Source organism: Pyrgilauda ruficollis, unplaced genomic scaffold (genome assembly GCF_017590135.1).
Source record: "Pyrgilauda ruficollis isolate IOZ18807 unplaced genomic scaffold, ASM1759013v1 scaffold16, whole genome shotgun sequence".
Lineage (NCBI taxonomy): Eukaryota > Metazoa > Chordata > Aves > Passeriformes > Passeridae > Pyrgilauda > Pyrgilauda ruficollis.
The window spans coordinates 13,897,773-13,913,437 of record NW_024514764.1 but is presented as its reverse complement, the minus strand read 5'-3'; the positions used below and the strand labels follow the sequence as shown (position 1 = coordinate 13,913,437).

The window sequence follows — 15,665 nt, the reverse complement described above, 5'->3', positions numbered from 1 at the left end:
ATACATACATATATATATCTGTATATTGCATGCACTGGATGTAGTGTCTATCATATACTGTATATTGTATATATACAATATGTATACTCAATAGGGTATTGGTAATACCCTATACATATATAGTCTGGAGTATATACTTGATACAGAGTATGCAGTTTAGTCTGTAGAGTATATATAGAGAGAGTACACAGTACACAGATTATATTAGAACTATGTATAGGATTATATAAAAACTGGAAGAGAGTGAGTTTATAAATATGTATATTATATGTAGCTCAATATAAAAATGATGTGTATGCAGATACAGATAGTTATGTATAGTGTATATAGTATCCTCAGTGTTATTTCTATATTATATAAATATTTTTATATATAAAGTGTTAGGAGAAACCTTGAGCAGGAATTCAAATCCAGATGTGTATATATATATAAATACATATATACACATATATATATGTATGTATTTGTATATATGTATGCATTTATCACTTATAAATGTGTAAAACAATCATATCCGTAGCATATGTTTTTAAATGGTGTCAGATACTCCTGGCTTCCTCCCGCTCTCCTGCCAAGGAAGGTGTCATTTTCCTGGGTCTCCCTAGAGAAAAAAGCTTTCTCTGCTTTCCCTGTCACAGCGGGGTGTTCTCTGTCACAGCCCGGGGCTCCCCCTGCGGTCCCAGGAGTCTCCCCATACCGAGCCACGCTGCCTCATGTCCCTGCCCTCCCTTGCAGGTCTTTGGGGCCCTGGAGAAAGCCAAAGAGAAGTATCGCTTGGAGGACTACTCGGTGAGCCAGATCTCCCTGGAGCAGGTCTTCATGAGCTTCACTCGCTTCCAGCACTACACAGAGGACAGAGGGAAATGAGCCCCCCAGTGCCCTTGGTCACGGACTGGCCCTCAGCCTATACATAGTATATATAGAGACAGTAATTTATATATCGGAGTGTCTTAAATACTGTATCAATGTAAACCTTTCCAGAGGGGTGAGAGGATGGCAGCACTCCTGCCGCTGGCGTGCGTGGGTGTGCGTGTGTGTGTGCATGTGACACTGCCACTCTCCAGCCTTCTTCCATCCATACAGCAAAAAAAAATCCACCCAAAAAGCCGGGAGAGCCTGGATGGGTGGAGAGGGGCGTTGCACTCGGGCTGGCAGAGGAGGGGCAGGATCCCCTCTGCTCCCCTCTTCCCTGCCCATCGCTCACACCCAGTGGGACGCTGCCCCGTGCTCCTCACCCGCATGTCCCCGTCTTGTTTGGTGGTTGCTCGTGGTTTAGCAGGAGGCTGTCACATAGCTCAGATCCAAACCTTCCTTAGGGCAGCAGGATGTGCTGGGATTGCCCCTGGGAGCACTTTGTGTCCATCCAGGGGAGGACAGCTCAGCTCCTGTCTGGCACCTGCCTGGCATGCGAAAGAGGAGGCTCTGTCTCCTTTAAGTGCTAGAGAAAACTGTCTCCTCCTGCCTGCTTGCCAAGCCTGGCCCGAGGAGCTGGCTCTGGCCCCAGCTGTGCAAGGGGAACTGTGGTGCCAGGAGCTGGCACTGGGTGAGAGGTAGCAATGGAGCAATGCCCAGAGCTCGGCCCCAGGAACAGCACGTGATGGGCACGGCTGGGGAGCCAGAGCTGGAGGCAGTGAGGGGCGCCCAGGGACGCTGCAGGGACGGGTGAGAGGTGCCACAAGGTCCCTGGGGACGCTGTGGGTTGAGTGAGAGGTGCTGCAGGGTCTCAGCTGTGCTCTGTAGGACGGGTATGAAGTGTCACAGGGTGCCCAGGGTGCTGCTGGCCTCAGTGTTGTGCCACGCAGGCGTTCTGCCAGCAGCACCGCCCCGCACTGTGCAGTGCAGCCACAGGACCAGGTCGAAGCCAGCGATGCCCTCGCTGTGCCCGTGTCCTGCTGAGCTCACCTCTTTACACCCCACACAGCTCCAACCTGACCATATCTGTCCTGCATTCCCCTCCTCATGCCCTCTGCCCCTCACCAGGCTGTGCCAGCAGCAGGCAGGGAGCAAAAGCCCTGTCCTGCCCCTGCCTGGCTCCAGGATGCTGCTGGGCACCAGCATTGCCCAGTCTTGCCTGGGCCCAGTTGGGGGAGGCAACTCCTTTTGGGAGTTTCCCAGTGACTGGGTTGGGGTTTTTTTTTGTTTGTTTGTTGGAAATCTGTGTTGATTCTTGTCTGTCCTTAACTAGTCCCTGTGTCACCTGGGGCAGCCCCTTGGGAGCTGCCCCATGATCAATGCAGAGCTATTTGCACTATAGTACTACACACAATTGCACATAATTAATATTTATGGCAAGGGGGGGCTGATTCCCTCCCAGTGATTGCATTGTCAGGGGTTGGGTTGTATTTTTGGGTTGGGTTTTCATTTTTTTCCTTGTGACTGACTCATTTATTCCTGTTCCATTTCTCCCTTTGCCTAATGTTGTTGTTCAGAACAATGGTGCATCATGTTACTAAGAATTTCCCTGGATCTTAAAGATGTGTGTTTTTATTAGTCAGCAGCCGGCAGGTGAATGGCCTGCTTAGACACCCTGGAGTCCTTTGGAGTTGCTGGCAGGGAGGGATTGCACCCTGGGAGCATCCTGGTGGGCAACAGAACCAGCCACTGCCAGGGCACTGTGCAGGGGGGAATCACAGCAGCAGTGACCTTCCCAGGGAGGGAAGAAAAAGGGAGGATGCTTTTTTCTGGGAGGGTAGCTGAAATGCTGAAACTCCCAGTAACTGTTTTCTGGAAAGGGAAGTACAGCAGGATGTAGTAGATCCTCACAGGCTTTTCCTGGGAGGGGGAACAGTGGGAATGTGGAGGTTTCAGAGGGTGAGATGCAAAATTGCCACAGGCTGGCAGTGGCCTGAGCACAGCAGCAACAGTCCATGTCCTGTTGGCTCTGGTGCCCCTGCAAGGCTTGGTGCTGGGTGGGGACATGGAGGCAGCGTAACCCACGCTGCCCATGATGCCATGGCAGAGCTGCTGGGAGAGTCCATGGCAAGGATGGCAGCCCCTGGCCCCAGCCCTCCATCACTCTGGGGCCACCCTGGCCTAAGTGAAGGAAGTGTTATGGAAGCAGCATTTCCCTGTCCAGGGGGCTGTAACACCCTGCCTGTCAGCAAGGCAGGCACTGTGGGCTGTGCGTGGTGCTGCTCCTGATTTCAGTCACAGCCACAGTGCCAGGTGTGCCCGCTGGGGCAGGGAGCAGGACCAGGAGTGCTCCGTGGGCAGGTGCCAGGGGCACAGCTGCTGCTGGCACTGCTCAGGCCTCCCAGGTGGGAGAGCAACACAGCTCCTGGGCAGCTTCTGCTCCCCCCTGGCTGCAGTGTGGTTGTTGTTCCCACCACAGGAATAATAAAGATGATTTTTTTTTTCCAGTGGGTGTTTCCTGGCCTCCTTTGGATTCAGACTATTCACCCTGTGCTGGCCTCCTGCTCTCTGCTTGGGGAGAAGGACATGGGGGTAGGGGGGTGTCCTACAAAACCAGAACTAGAAAAGGTCAGTCTGGCTTGGAAAAGCCCATCAGCTGAGGAGTTTTTTTGTAGAAGCAGAAGTTGGGGTCCCTATTCTTTTTACCTCAGGCAGCCACAACTATCCTCTCTCAGCTCTCCCAAACAACCACAGGTGAGGGGGAGACCTCGAGCCTTTTGGTCTCCATGGCAGTGGGCAGCTGGCCCTGGCACTCCCGTTCCTGCAGCTTTGCCCACCTACATGCTGCAGCCCAGCTCTGGAGCACAGCCAGGGTGCTCAGCCTCCCTTGCAAATGCCCATATGCCCCACACCCCCCCCCCCCCCCCCCCTCCCAAACATCACCTAAGACAGCACCAGCCCCGGGAGATGAGGCAGCATTGGAGCAAGGATGCAGCTGCAAGGAAGAGGAGCTCCAAGCCCTTGAATCCACAGAAACCAGGTTCCCACTGAGCCACGAGTCAGCTGGGAGCATCCCCTCTCCAGGGGCCACGATGCTGCAGCCCCTGCTTCCCCTCTTCCCTGTCCCACAAGCGCATCTCCACGGGCAGTTTCAGCGCTTTATTGTCTGGCGGTCCTGCTACAGCACCCCCCTGTCCTCCCGTGGCTGCAGGGGGAGCCGCTCCCTCGTCCCCAGCGTGGCACCGCAGTGTCCCTGGAGCTGGAGGCTGCAGGAGCTGCAGCAGTCCGACAACTGGCACTTAAGGAATCCTGGCTGGGGCTGCACGCTGCTCCTCTGCCGGGCACGGGGAGGGCGCGTGGCCGGGCATGGCTGTGGTCCGGTGCCTCTGGGCTGGCTCGCTCCACTTTGGGCCTCTTTTAAAAACGTGGTTCAAAAACGCCACCGACGCTGGGCTGTCACCAGGTGCTCGCAGCTTCGTTTCTCTTACAAAGAAACCAAACGCAACCTTTTCTTCCTTTTTATGAGCCGTTCTCGATTTTGGCCAGAAATTGCTGTGCCCACCACTCCTCCAGGTCGATAGGAACAAAGTCTGTACAAGAAGGGAGGGAGAGAGGGGACCAGCTGGAGCAGGAGCAGAGCTCTGGGTGCTCCCTTCCAAACCCCAGAAAAAATAACCATGGAATCACAGAATATCCTGAGCTAGAAGGGACCCACAGAGATCATCCAGTCCAGCTCCTGGCTGTGCACAGACACCCCAACAATCCCACCCTGGGCCTGACAGCTTTGTCCAAACGCTCCTGGAGCTCTGGCAGCCTCGGGGCCGTGCCCATTCCCTGGGGTGCTAGTTCAGTGCCCCACCACCCTAGGGGGGGAAGAACCTTTCCCGGATCTCCAATCTAATGACATCCCCAAGTCCCCTCCACCCTTGTGCCATGTCCTCAAAAGGCCAGACTGGGTCTACGGGGACATTCTCTTCCTTGACATTCTCTTCCTGCAGGCTGCTGACTCCAGGTGCCACCAGACAAGTGTTGTCCCCAAGCCCAATCGGTCCTGCTGGCCCCAGGAGAAGCGGGTTCCCACGGGCAGCTCCTCATGATGCTGAACCCCCTGATGGCAGGAGAAGGCCTGAATCCCAGAGGAGTCAGCAGCACAGTGGACCATCCAAGAGATGCAGTGGGACATCCTCTCCCCCCAGCACACCCAGTGACCTCAGCACCAGGACAGACCCAACCAACCCCTCTGGCACATCCAGCACTGGAATCCTCCTCCTCCTCCTTCCACCACAGCCCTGTTCAGGTGCAGGCCGAGCCCACAGCCACTCGCTGCACCCCGAGCCTGATGCGCCCCGAAGTGTCACAACCACTGCCCACTTACTTTTGAGTCCGGGGTTGGGGGTTTTCTCCACGTACTGCACGGGGCCGCAGGCGCTCTCCCCGCTCCGGCTGCCGTCCAGCTGCTGCTCTACCTGCTGCCAGGCTGGGGAGGGGGAACAAGTGCTGGGTGGGTTTGGGACGGGGTTTCCAGGGTGGGGGGCTGCTGGACAGGAGCAGGAGGCGGAGCAAAGGAGGGCAAGTCCCCAGGCTGAGGATTCCTTGCCTGCCACCCATGTCCCCAGCATGGTGTAGGTGCTGGGGAGGGGCTCCATCTGCTCCAGCTCCCCTGGGTGCTGCCCCAGGGACCCTCTGCCCTCACCTTCATAGACAAAGCGGACGTTCTCCTCGTGGGCCAGGGTGTAACATTCTTCAGGGGCTGAGACCTGCTGCAGCAGCAGTGGGGGCCTCTTGCCATTCACTCTGTTGAAGACGAGTTTCTGCGCTGGGCTGTGGAGGGAGGGAAGACAAGGGGCGGGGGGGTGAGGGCACAGGCAGCTCTGCTCACCCCAGCAAGAACTGGGGCAGTTCAGGTGTCCTGGGCTGCCCCACCGTGCACACGCTTGCCCACAGCTGCAGTCACCCAGCCCCGTCCCCAAGGAACTGGGATGGAAAGGGACCCAGCCCCCAGGGACAGGGGATTCCGACACAGGAGGGGTGCAAGGGGAGCTCCCTGGGGAAAAGCACCAGCTTCCCATCTTCCACCCATCCTCCAATCTAGCACCAAGTGCAGTCCCTAAGATAAAGAATCTGCCACAAAAATTGCAGGAATATCACGAAATGGAAGTGAAATCCAGAAAGGTACTGGACAGGGGATGTGCCATCCTCTGCACATCAAGCACCCAGGTTCACTGGAACAGCTCTGGCCCCAGCATGGGGCACACAAGGTGCCCTGGGACTGGGATGTTATGCTCTGAAAAGTGGGAGCAGGTTAGGCTTCCTCAGAGCTGGGATCCCCTCCCGTGAAGGGCACTTCAACCACTCCCTACCTGGATGCAGTAACACCCACCAGAGCTAAAGGCAAGACTTAGGACAAGACCTGGGAGCATGTTCAATGCAAACTCCAGTATTTTGGCTTTTCTACCCAGCTCTAGGGCAGGACACGTTTGCAACAGCCACGTTCCTCACGGGGCAAAGTCTAAGGGGCCCTAGGAGTGGGTTTGGAGGGCAGGAAAGACTGGGAGCAGGCAACTCCTGCAGATCTGCAGGCAGGGGCTGGGGAGAGCAGTGACCCTCAAGACCCCACAGCCAGGGGCACTGGGCAGGCAGGAGGAGGGCAAGTGTGGCAGAAGCCACTCCAGTGAATTCCAGGGATCCTGGGAAGGAGAGGAACTGGGTGGGTAGGGGGGAGCTCATCCCTTTCTTGGAGCTGGAGAGGACGTGCAGAACCAGTGGGGTCCCACTACCCTGCCTGGGTGTGTTGTGACTCCAGCCCTCCAGTCGAGAAAGGGTCTCCCTAGGGATCCCATCACCACCTCCCAGCCACTGGAATACCCCGCAGCACCCCGCCAACAGCTCCAGGTATTGCTGCGGGACACTGGTATTCACCAGGAAGTGTCACCCCGGCTTTTGGGGCAGAGGGGAACCGCAGCTCCGCGTGGGCTCCGCGGCCCCCGCGGGTGCGCGGCGCGGCCAAGGCGGGCGGGACCGGCGCTGGCCCCGCCGCCCGGTTCGTGCAATCGGGGCCGTCCGCGGAGGGGCTGGGCAAGCCCGGCCCCGGCTCTGGCCCGCACCGGGACCCCCCCACACTCCCTCCTTGGCGTGACCCCACCGCTCCCACTCCCCATGGTTTTTGGGGATGTCCCGTGGAAAGGAGGAGAGGCAGCCACTCCGGCGTGTCCCCGACGCGGGGCGGCCCACGGCACGCGTGCACAGAGCTCCGCGGGACGCGTGCGGGCACAAGCACCGCTGAGACCCCCGGGGCGAGCGGCACCGAGCGGAGACCCCGGCTCCCCCTCCCGCGTCCCGCCAGGCGGCCCAGCCGTCCCGTTCCCCTTCCCAAGGTCACGCCCGGCCGCCCCAGGGCCGGTCCCCTTCCCAAGGTCACGGCGGCGCGAGGCTCACCTGGCGGGGGGCCACTGCCCGGGCTGGGGTCGCCCCCGCAGCTCGCCCAGTTTGCTGCTCTCCACCGCCTGCTGCGTGGGACCTGCGGGGAGCGCGGGGCGTCAGGGGGCGGCGAGGGCGGCACGGAGCCCCGCGCCCCCGGCCCCGCGCCCCCCGCTACCTGTGCGGCGCTGCGTGGCGAGCTTGCTGGGGCCGCGCGTCAGCGTGTACATCCTGCGGGCCCCGGCCCACGGCCCCGCCGCCCCTCTCGAGTGCCGCAAGTGCCCCTCGCCGGGGCCTTAGGCGGGCAGGGCCGGGCGGCCCCCCCAGCTCCGACACGCCCCCGCGCTTAAAGGGAACGCGCGGACGGCGGGGGGGACGCGCGGAGACAGCGCCCAGCCGCTCGGGGGACGCGGGGGACACGAGCGGGACAGGTCGGGGGGACACGTGGGAGGCGTGCCGGGACACATGCGACACATATGTGCTGTGCGAACAGACATGTCTGGGTTGTGGGGACACATAGGGGACACGCACGGGATACATCGGGGGCGCGCGTGGGGATTAATGGGGACACTCGGAATGCAGGCACACACGCTGGAGACAAGCAGGGCACATGCTGGGAGCGCATGTGGGACTTTCATGGGACACAGAGAGGACATGTGGGACGTGGGAGACACAGGACTCGCACAGTACACACAGAATGCACAGAAGGGACATTGGACCATGCGGGGCTGAAGTAGGGGAGAGGGCACAGCAGGCACGTGGGACACAAGATGTCACAGGCGCGCAGGGGACACGGCAGTCACGGGAAACTTAGAGGGGACCTGCACGGGGACATTCAGGAGACAGGACACTGGAGCCACGGCACACACAGGGGACAGAGAGGGGTCATTCCTGGGACACAGAGGACCCAGGCAGGGGAAAATGAAGGGGTGCAGAGGCAGGGGCTGAGGTGCCACCCCCACGGGGACAGCGCTGTGAACAGCCCTGAGCTGCACATTCCATGGGCCAGCGCAGGGAGCCGGGGTGGGCAGCCGCGTCCCGGCCAGCACGGTGACCTTCGGTGTGGGAGGTCCCGCTAAGGTGTCCCCACGTGGCAGGAGGTGCAGACCCAGGACACAACCCCGAGCCGGTCCCCGGCTACCCCCCTGTGTCCACCGGCCGCCCCTGCGGCTGGCGACAGCACCCAGAGTTTTGGGGAGAGATCCAGTGACAAACGCACTGGGGTCTTTGGGAGGCTCCAGGGGCTGCAAAGCCACCCCACGAGGGTGACCTTTGCCTTTCCGCCACGTTGCCCCGGTAGTGGCTAAGGAGGGAGGGCTGTAGGAGGGTACCTCCCATAAAAGCCCAGCAGCGCCTGACTGTGATGGGTGGACCTTTTGCGGGTGTGCATCCACTGCTGTCACCCCCACCCCTGTTACTGTGCCTAAATACAACCCAGAGCCACGGGATATCACCACTGGCTGTCACCCGCCCTGTAACGTGCTGGAGGCTGTGCCTCAGTTTCCCCCGGACCTGCCAGGGGTTTCTAAGCGCCTGTTGGCGCATCCCTGAGCTTTTCCATGCTCGAAAGGGCTGAACCCCTAATCCTCGTGCTCCAGATGGATCCCTCCGGACCTCCATCATCAGCGACAGCTGTCGAGGAAAAGGTGGGTGGGGGTCGCCCCTCGCCCCCGTTTTCCTGAGGTGTCCGCGCAAAGCTTCATGTGCCCCTTTTAGGGGGTGCCGGTGCGTGGCGGGGGAGCGGCAGCACCGGGACCGAGGGTGGGGGTCGGGCCCCGCGGGGCGCTAGGTGTGAGGGGCGGCGGGGGCGATGTTTTTTCAGACGCGCCGCTGGTGTAGTGGTATCATGCAAGATTCCCATTCTTGCGACCCGGGTTCGATTCCCGGGCGGCGCAGTTTTCTTTTTCCCTCCCCTCCGCCTTTTCCCTCCGCGCCGTGCCGAGCTCCACCCGCGGCGCGGGGCGGTCCCGGCGGTGCTGGGAGCTGTAGTTCCCCGCCATGGAGGTCCCGGCGGCCGCGGAGCGGAACAAGGGCCCGATCCTGGCGGTGCTGCGGGAGTACGCGGCGCCGGGCGCGGCGCCGGGCGCGCTGCGGGTGCTGGAGGTGGGCGCGGGCGCGGGGCTCCACGCCGCGCACTTCGCGCGGGCGCTGCCGCAGACGCGCTGGCAGCCCTCGGACATCGACCCCCGGGCGCTGCGCAGGTGAGCGGGGCCGGGGGTCCCGGGGGGACGGGGGACTCCGGTGGACCCCGGGGGCACGGCCTGCAGCCCCCTCCCACGGGCCCATGGACACGCAGCCCCGGTTCCCCGCTCCCCATTTTATTTTTTTTCTTTATTTAGATTATTTCCTTTGGGGATTTTGGGAAAACCGCAGTATCCAACTCTCCTGCAGCCCTGCAGTGCTTTGCTCCCTCCAGGAAAGCCCCAATATCCACCTTCTGGATGAACTGGATATGTATTTTTTCCCAGAAAAGACCCACTCAACAGTGGGCCCAGGCTCCACAATGTTTTTCTTTTTTCAGGAAAAAACCCAATAGCCAAGTCTCCAGCGGTCAAGGCAGTACTGTATTCTTTCCAGGAAAACCCCAATATCCTTCTCTCAGATGAGCTTAATGTGTATTTTTTCCCAGCAAAAACCCCCTTGGACAGCCTAGGCTTTCTGGCTTGATGCTTTATTTTTTCCAGGCAAACCACAATATTCAACTCTTGCCCAGCCCAGGCTCCCCAGGCCAATACTCACTATATTTTTTTTCAATAAATCCCCAATATCCAACTCCCAAGTAACCATGCTCCCCAGCTCAGGACTTTATTTTTCCCAGAAAACTCCCAAAATCCAGCTTTCCACCACAATTAAAACCGCCTTTCCCCCCAAAAAAAAAAAAAAAAAAAAAAAAAAAAAAAAAAAAAAAAAAAGCGCCTGGTGGGGATGTGCTGAAAGCAGCCCCTGTCCAGGAGGAGTTTTGTGCTGCCCACCCAGCAGCACCCACCACCTTGGGTAAAAATAATCCTCAGGCTGGCAGGCTGCAGGAGCTGAGACCTAGGTGGTGAATGTGCCAAAAAGGGTGTAAATAACACAAAAATCAGGAGGTGCTGGTGCAGTGGTGCCAGTGGGGTTCCCCACAAGGGGAGAGTGCTCCAAAACTGGGCAGGTTTGGCCCTGAGGCCTCTGCATCCACATGCTGCTGGTTGTCCAGGTGCTTCCAGTTCTGCAGCTGGAAGCAAAGGGCTGGGCAAGGAGCCCCCAGGCTGTGCTGCACCACATCCCTTTGTGGGTATTTTTCCACTTCTGGGAGTCCATGCAGCGCTTTGTCCCTGCCTGCCGCGGCTGCTGGGGGCTGCAGGGGGACCCGTCTGGGCTTGAGCTGGGGTTTGGTGCCCACAGCATCGCTGCCTACGTGGAGGCCACGGGGTTGCCCAACCTGCTGCCCCCCATCCTGCTGGACGTGTCACAGGGCTGGGAGAGCTGGGGGGACACCCAGCCCGCCACCCTGGACCTCCTCGTCAGCATCAACATGATGCACATCGCAGAGCTGCGGTGCACCCAGGTGAGCAGCCTCGACAGCCCCTGTCCCCTGCCAGGGCCGAGGGGGGCTCTGGCCCCGTGACCCGGTCCCCACCTCTCTCGTTCCTCAGGGCCTCTTCAAGGGTGCCGGGGTGCTGCTCAAGCCTGGAGGTGTGCTCTTCACCTATGGGGTGGGTCACCTGTCCTGGTGCAGGAGCATCCTGGGGGGTGCAGGGTGTCAGAGCAGATACTGGGGGGCAGTGGGAGGGCAGCTCCAGCCATGGCTTAGGGAGGGAGCTGGGAAATGCAGGGGCTTGGCTTTTGGGGGGTCTCTGCCTTTTGGGGCACATGCTGAGCCCTGAAAGGGGCGGTTTTGGAGGAGACAGATCCTGTCCTCCCTCACCTTATCCAAAGCAGGGTCTGGGGGTGCCTGCAGAGGGTGACAGGACTCACAGTGGGTGACAGGACTCCCTGGGGGCCATGTCTCTTCCCACTTGGCTTCTCTGCTTCGTGGGGACAGCAGCCCGTGGAAAGGGGGCTGGGGTGCACAGGGTGGCTCCTGCCTGCAGCTCCAGCTGTGTCCCACCAGCCCTACGCCGTGGATGGCCAGATCAGCCCCCAGAGCAACGTGGACTTCGACCGCAGCCTGAGGCAGAGGTAGGAGGGGGCTGGGGCGCTCAGGCTCCTGGGGGCCCATCCTGTCCTCTCTGTCCCGCCCCTGCAGCTGCAGGAAGCTCCCTCCCAGCGTGGTCCTTCAAGATAAGCCAGGCCTGAGGGCAGCCCCCCGGGGGATGGGGCTGCTTTGGGTGTCCCCGTGGGTGACCCACGCCTCCCTCCCCGCAGAAATCCCGCCTGGGGACTGCGGGACACGGCCCTGCTGCGGGAGCTGGCCGAGGCCAACGGGCTGTGCCTGGAGAGGATGGTAGGTGATGGGCCCGGGGGGCTGCCCGTGCCCGCGTGCACCCTGAGCCCGGCTCTGTGCTTCCAGGTGGACATGCCGGCCAACAACAAGAGCCTGATCTTCCGCAAGCTGTAACCTGCCCTGACAGCACTTCCAGCGCCTCCCGCCACTGCTGTCCCCACTGATGCCTCCTGCAGGGTGTCACTGTCCCACCGTGGCTGCCACTGGGGCTGGGGACAGCACTGATGGGACACAGCCCCACTCACACAGCTGGGGCTGACTCGGCTGGGCAGGATCCATCTCCCCTTGTGCCTTTGGGGTTCCCTTTGCAGTGGGGTGCCCCAGCCTGGACCACAAGAGCCAGCAGAGATGCCATGGGGGGCACAGGTGTAGGGGGGGGACACAACACCCCTGGGCATGGGGGAGACTCCCTGCTCCATTTCCTCAGAGGATGCTGTGCTGATGGTGTCCCCCTTCCCCCCCTCCCCAGGATTGTGCTGCTGCCCCCCTAATAAACTCTGTGGCTTTGCCCCCCCACACCCCAGCAGCTCCCTGATGTTTTCAGCACAAACACTGGGGTTAAGGGTGTCCCCAGTTCCACCTCCAGCACCAATGAAAGGGTCAGGTCCAGCACCCAGGGGTGTTACACTGGGCCCAGAGGCTTTGGTGAAGTGGGAAGATTTTATGAGTGGGGTGGTCCCGGCAGATCTCCCACCCCTCTGCAACCCAACCCAGTTCTCTATTGCTCCTGGACAGTCTTGGGGTGGGGGTGGGATCACACGGTGGGGGGAACATGTGGCAGATAAATTACAGTGGAGGTGGGAGTTGGTATGGGGCTCAGTATGGGGGTGGGGAGAACGACATGACAGTGGTAGCCTCTGGACACAGGCGCTGGTGCAGGGGCTCCCTCAGGCTGTCCCCTCCGGGCTGTGTCTGCAGCTTCCCCCGTCGGCACATCCTGACTCTCCCCTAGTCCTGGAAACGGTTCAGGAGGTCGCAGGTTTTCTTCTCCATCAGCTCATAGATCTTCTTCACCCGTTTGTCGTTGGCTGCCCGGACATAGCTGCTGGGGTCCAGCGTGGCCATTCCATCGTGCACCTCGCCCATGATGATCAGGGGCCCGTCCTCCGCCGTCATGTTGGGGCAGGGGCAGCTCCAGTCCATGTCGGTCAAGGTTACTTCCAGGTACTTGATGTTGAAGAACTTGAGGCCCATCTTCTCATCCTTGAGGACGTCCTCGAGAGCGAAGCGGGCTATGCCGGAGTCCTGGTCCTCCACGATCTCCATGAGCCGCCCCACGATGGCGAAGTCGCTGCGGCAGAGGCTCAGCACCATCTTGCTCTTCAGGCGGCAGGCCTTGCACTGCAGGCTCTTGGGGAAGGGGCACACGTCCTCGCAGGTCTCCTTGCTCTCAAAGTTGTTGGTGTTGCCCTCGCAGCCGCCGTAGACGAAGGAGTGGCACTGCTTCAGCAGGTGGTTGTAGGCCCAGCGCGGTTCCCAGTTCTGGCAGGGCCCCTGCACCATGGGCAGGAGGCAGGTGGGGCGGGCGCTGCCCAGGCAGGCGGCTCGGCACTCCTCGTACGTCTCGAAGTGGTTCCTGTTGGCCCCGCAGCCGCCGTAGCGGAAGGTCAGGCAGGAGCCCTGCTTGGCATCAAAATGCCAGCGCACCTCCGTGGCCTCGCACCGCCGCCGGTCCGGCTCCTTCAGGCACTCGGAGCTGGGGAAGGGCTGGGGGCTGCCGGTCCGCGGGGTCCCCCCCGGCTCCCGCCTGAGCACCGACAGCGGGAAGTCGGCGCGGAGCAGCCCGGCGGCGTTCCGTGCCGTGCAGGTGTAGATGCCGGCGTCCTCGTGGCGGGCGTTGTAGATGACCAGCTGGCCGATATTGGTGACCACCACGTTGCCGTACATCTGGTCCGGCCGCATGATGAAGTTCTCCTCCCGCTCGCTCTGCTTCTCCCAGGTGATGTCGGGCTGCGGGCGCCCGCTCACGTCGCAGCGGAAGCTGACGGTGCCGCCGGCGCGCACGGACTGGTGGAAGGGGTTGGTGTAGAGGGCGGGGGGCACCGGCACCTCGGGGCCGGCGCCCGGCGTGGGTCGCGCCGTGGTCTCCTGCGGCACGGGGCTGGTGTCGGGCCAGGTGAAGATGTGCTTGCAGGGCACGGTGGTGAGGCGGGTGCCGCGCAGACACGCCTCGGCGTCCATGTAGCATTTGTTGTAGTAGGTGAGGCCGTCGGAGGCGCAAGTGAAGTTGGGCTCCTTCTCGCAGCGGTCCTTGCACTTGCAGACGGGCTGCCCGTCCCAGATGTCGCAGTCGGAGCCCTGCTGCGCGCACACGAAGCTCTCGCAGGAGGCGGCGGGCGCCAGCGCCAGCGCCGGAACGCTGCCGTCGGCAAAGCGCGCGGCCACGCAGCTCCGCAGCCCACACACGTTGGTGCAGCACTTCTCAAAGTCTTCACAGTCCTGGTCGGGAAGGGAGAACAGATTGCGGGGGGGACGCTGGGGCTGTGGGTGCTGTTCCCACCCCGTGGGACTTTCGGGTGGGCAGGTGTCCCCGGCTCAGCCCTGTGCACCTTCAGCGTCGCTGGGCTGCGGGTAAGAGCCACACCTCCCCGGCACAGCTGCACCAGCCCCAGCCCACCCTCAGCACCCCCAGGATGTTTGGGGGTACACCGCAGGGATGACGGTCCCTTCTCCCCACAGTACAGAGCAACTTGCCCTTCTCAGCTTTTGCTGGCCGAGGGGAGGCGGAATGCATACAGATGAATTGTGAAGGAGTCTCCCCTCGGGGTTCAGACAGCCCTAACCGGGGTGGGGTTGCCCCTGCTCAGCGTGGTGGAGCTCAGATCCAGGGCTCTCTGGGATGGACAACCCCGTCCGTGGGTGGGCTCCGGCCCTCAAGGAAAAGTTGGGAGACGATTTTGTCCTCGGCCTGATGGGGTCCGTGTCCCAGCACACTCATTCCCTTCATCCCAGCCAGCCCTTTGACAGGATGGAAGCATCCTGGGGGTGCACAAGGAGGGTGTTCTGACCATGGGACAAGGTCTGAGGGGGTGACATGAGGGGGCAACAAGCAGTTTCTTTGCCTTTGGTTGACTGGGGAGCCCAGCAGACAGGAGGGGCTTAGGGGGCAAAGCTGCAGCAGGGCTGACCCTGTTGCTCTGAAACAACTGAACCGGCTGTGCCGCCCAGCACAGGACCCACATCCCGAAGCATCTCCTTCGGGGACCTGGGGATGCCCCCCAAGCCCTGTTACCGCCCTCCGCCCCCGCAGCCCCCCCGCTCACCTGGTCGGCCTGGCACTCCCGCTCGCAGGTGCTCTGGGCGTCCACCCACAGGTTGGGGTTCAGCTGGTTGGGGCAGACGCCCAGGTGCCGCATCCTGCCCGGCTGCAGACTCAGCCCGGCCGCCGCCGCCAGCACGGGCAGGAGCAGCGCGATGCCCACGGGGACTCGCTGCCGGCCCGCACGCTGGCCCCGGGCCCCGCGCCCGCCTCTCCCACGAGGAGCCATCGGGCCACCCCGCGCCGCCGGCCTGGCTCACTGGCGAGGGCTCAGGATAAATCACATTCAGGACGGACGGGATGAGGGAGAAGGCGGGCGGGCGGGGGGACAAAGAGTAGGAGGAGAGGACCAAACCTCTGTCCTTCAGCACACCCGGCGCCCGCCGGACCACCGACGATGCCGCCCACCGCCTCCATCCATCGCCGCCGCTCGGCTCTCGGGGCGCCGGGGACACGGCGGCAGCGGCGGGTGGCTCTCGGGGCTCAGTCCATCCCCGGCACGGCCAGCGGGGCGAGTGGGGTGGAAGGGGAGGACGGGAAGGTTGTAATCTGAATCCCCTCCCTTCCCACTGATGTTTCTGGGTGTTTGGAATGGGAAAGGCGCTGACCTCAGCCTCTAACCCCGGCGAGCCCGGCGATCCCTGGGCAAACACGGGGGGAGATCAAAGGCAGAATGCAGAAAGTCTCCAAAGAGGGAGAGTGAAAGGGGGGGCG

At 61.4% G+C, this 15,665-nt stretch overlaps 4 protein-coding genes and 1 non-coding gene across 15 annotated transcripts in view; 3 read left to right on the top strand and 2 right to left on the bottom strand.

The window, feature by feature from the left end:
- ABCA3 (ATP binding cassette subfamily A member 3) overlaps positions 1-3,355 on the top strand; it is a 31,981-nt gene extending 28,626 nt beyond the window's left edge. The window contains exon 31 of the mRNA XM_041462255.1: positions 736-3,355. Coding sequence (XP_041318189.1) covers positions 736-867 — 132 coding nt within the window. The 3' untranslated portion in view covers positions 868-3,355. The remainder of the gene's footprint in view (positions 1-735) is intronic.
- A 641-nt stretch (positions 3,356-3,996) lies between these two features.
- Positions 3,997-7,608, bottom strand: MCRIP2 (MAPK regulated corepressor interacting protein 2). Its single transcript, XM_041462256.1, has 5 exons — positions 7,448-7,608; positions 7,288-7,369; positions 5,546-5,673; positions 5,228-5,329; positions 3,997-4,442 (listed from the first exon to the last, which is right to left on the bottom strand). Exons 1-5 carry the CDS (start codon positions 7,497-7,499, stop codon positions 4,372-4,374), a joined length of 435 nt encoding a protein of 144 aa, XP_041318190.1. The 5' UTR covers positions 7,500-7,608; the 3' UTR covers positions 3,997-4,371.
- Positions 7,609-9,093: 1,485 nt separating this feature from the next.
- On the top strand, positions 9,094-9,164 carry TRNAG-CCC. The gene has a single exon. It is a non-coding gene; the product is annotated as a tRNA-Gly (tRNA).
- Positions 9,165-9,231: 67 nt separating this feature from the next.
- Positions 9,232-12,206, top strand: METTL26 (methyltransferase like 26). 11 transcript variants are annotated; one of them, XM_041462791.1, is made up of 6 exons: positions 9,232-9,470; positions 10,651-10,813; positions 10,902-10,961; positions 11,360-11,427; positions 11,614-11,692; positions 11,759-12,206. In XM_041462791.1, exons 1-6 carry the CDS (start codon positions 9,268-9,270, stop codon positions 11,804-11,806), a joined length of 621 nt encoding a protein of 206 aa, XP_041318725.1. In that variant the 5' UTR covers positions 9,232-9,267; the 3' UTR covers positions 11,807-12,206. The 11 variants fall into 11 exon arrangements, with proteins under 11 accessions (XP_041318725.1, XP_041318726.1, XP_041318721.1 ...); XM_041462792.1 differs by lacking the exon at positions 10,902-10,961; XM_041462787.1 differs by having other exon boundaries at positions 11,614-12,206.
- A 434-nt stretch (positions 12,207-12,640) lies between these two features.
- Positions 12,641-15,180, bottom strand: WFIKKN1 (WAP, follistatin/kazal, immunoglobulin, kunitz and netrin domain containing 1). The gene is made up of 2 exons (XM_041462677.1): positions 14,956-15,180; positions 12,641-14,131 (listed from the first exon to the last, which is right to left on the bottom strand). The coding sequence occupies exons 1-2, from the start codon at positions 15,178-15,180 to the stop codon at positions 12,641-12,643; spliced, it is 1,716 nt and encodes a 571-aa protein (XP_041318611.1).
- Between the last annotated feature and the right edge of the window lie 485 nt (positions 15,181-15,665).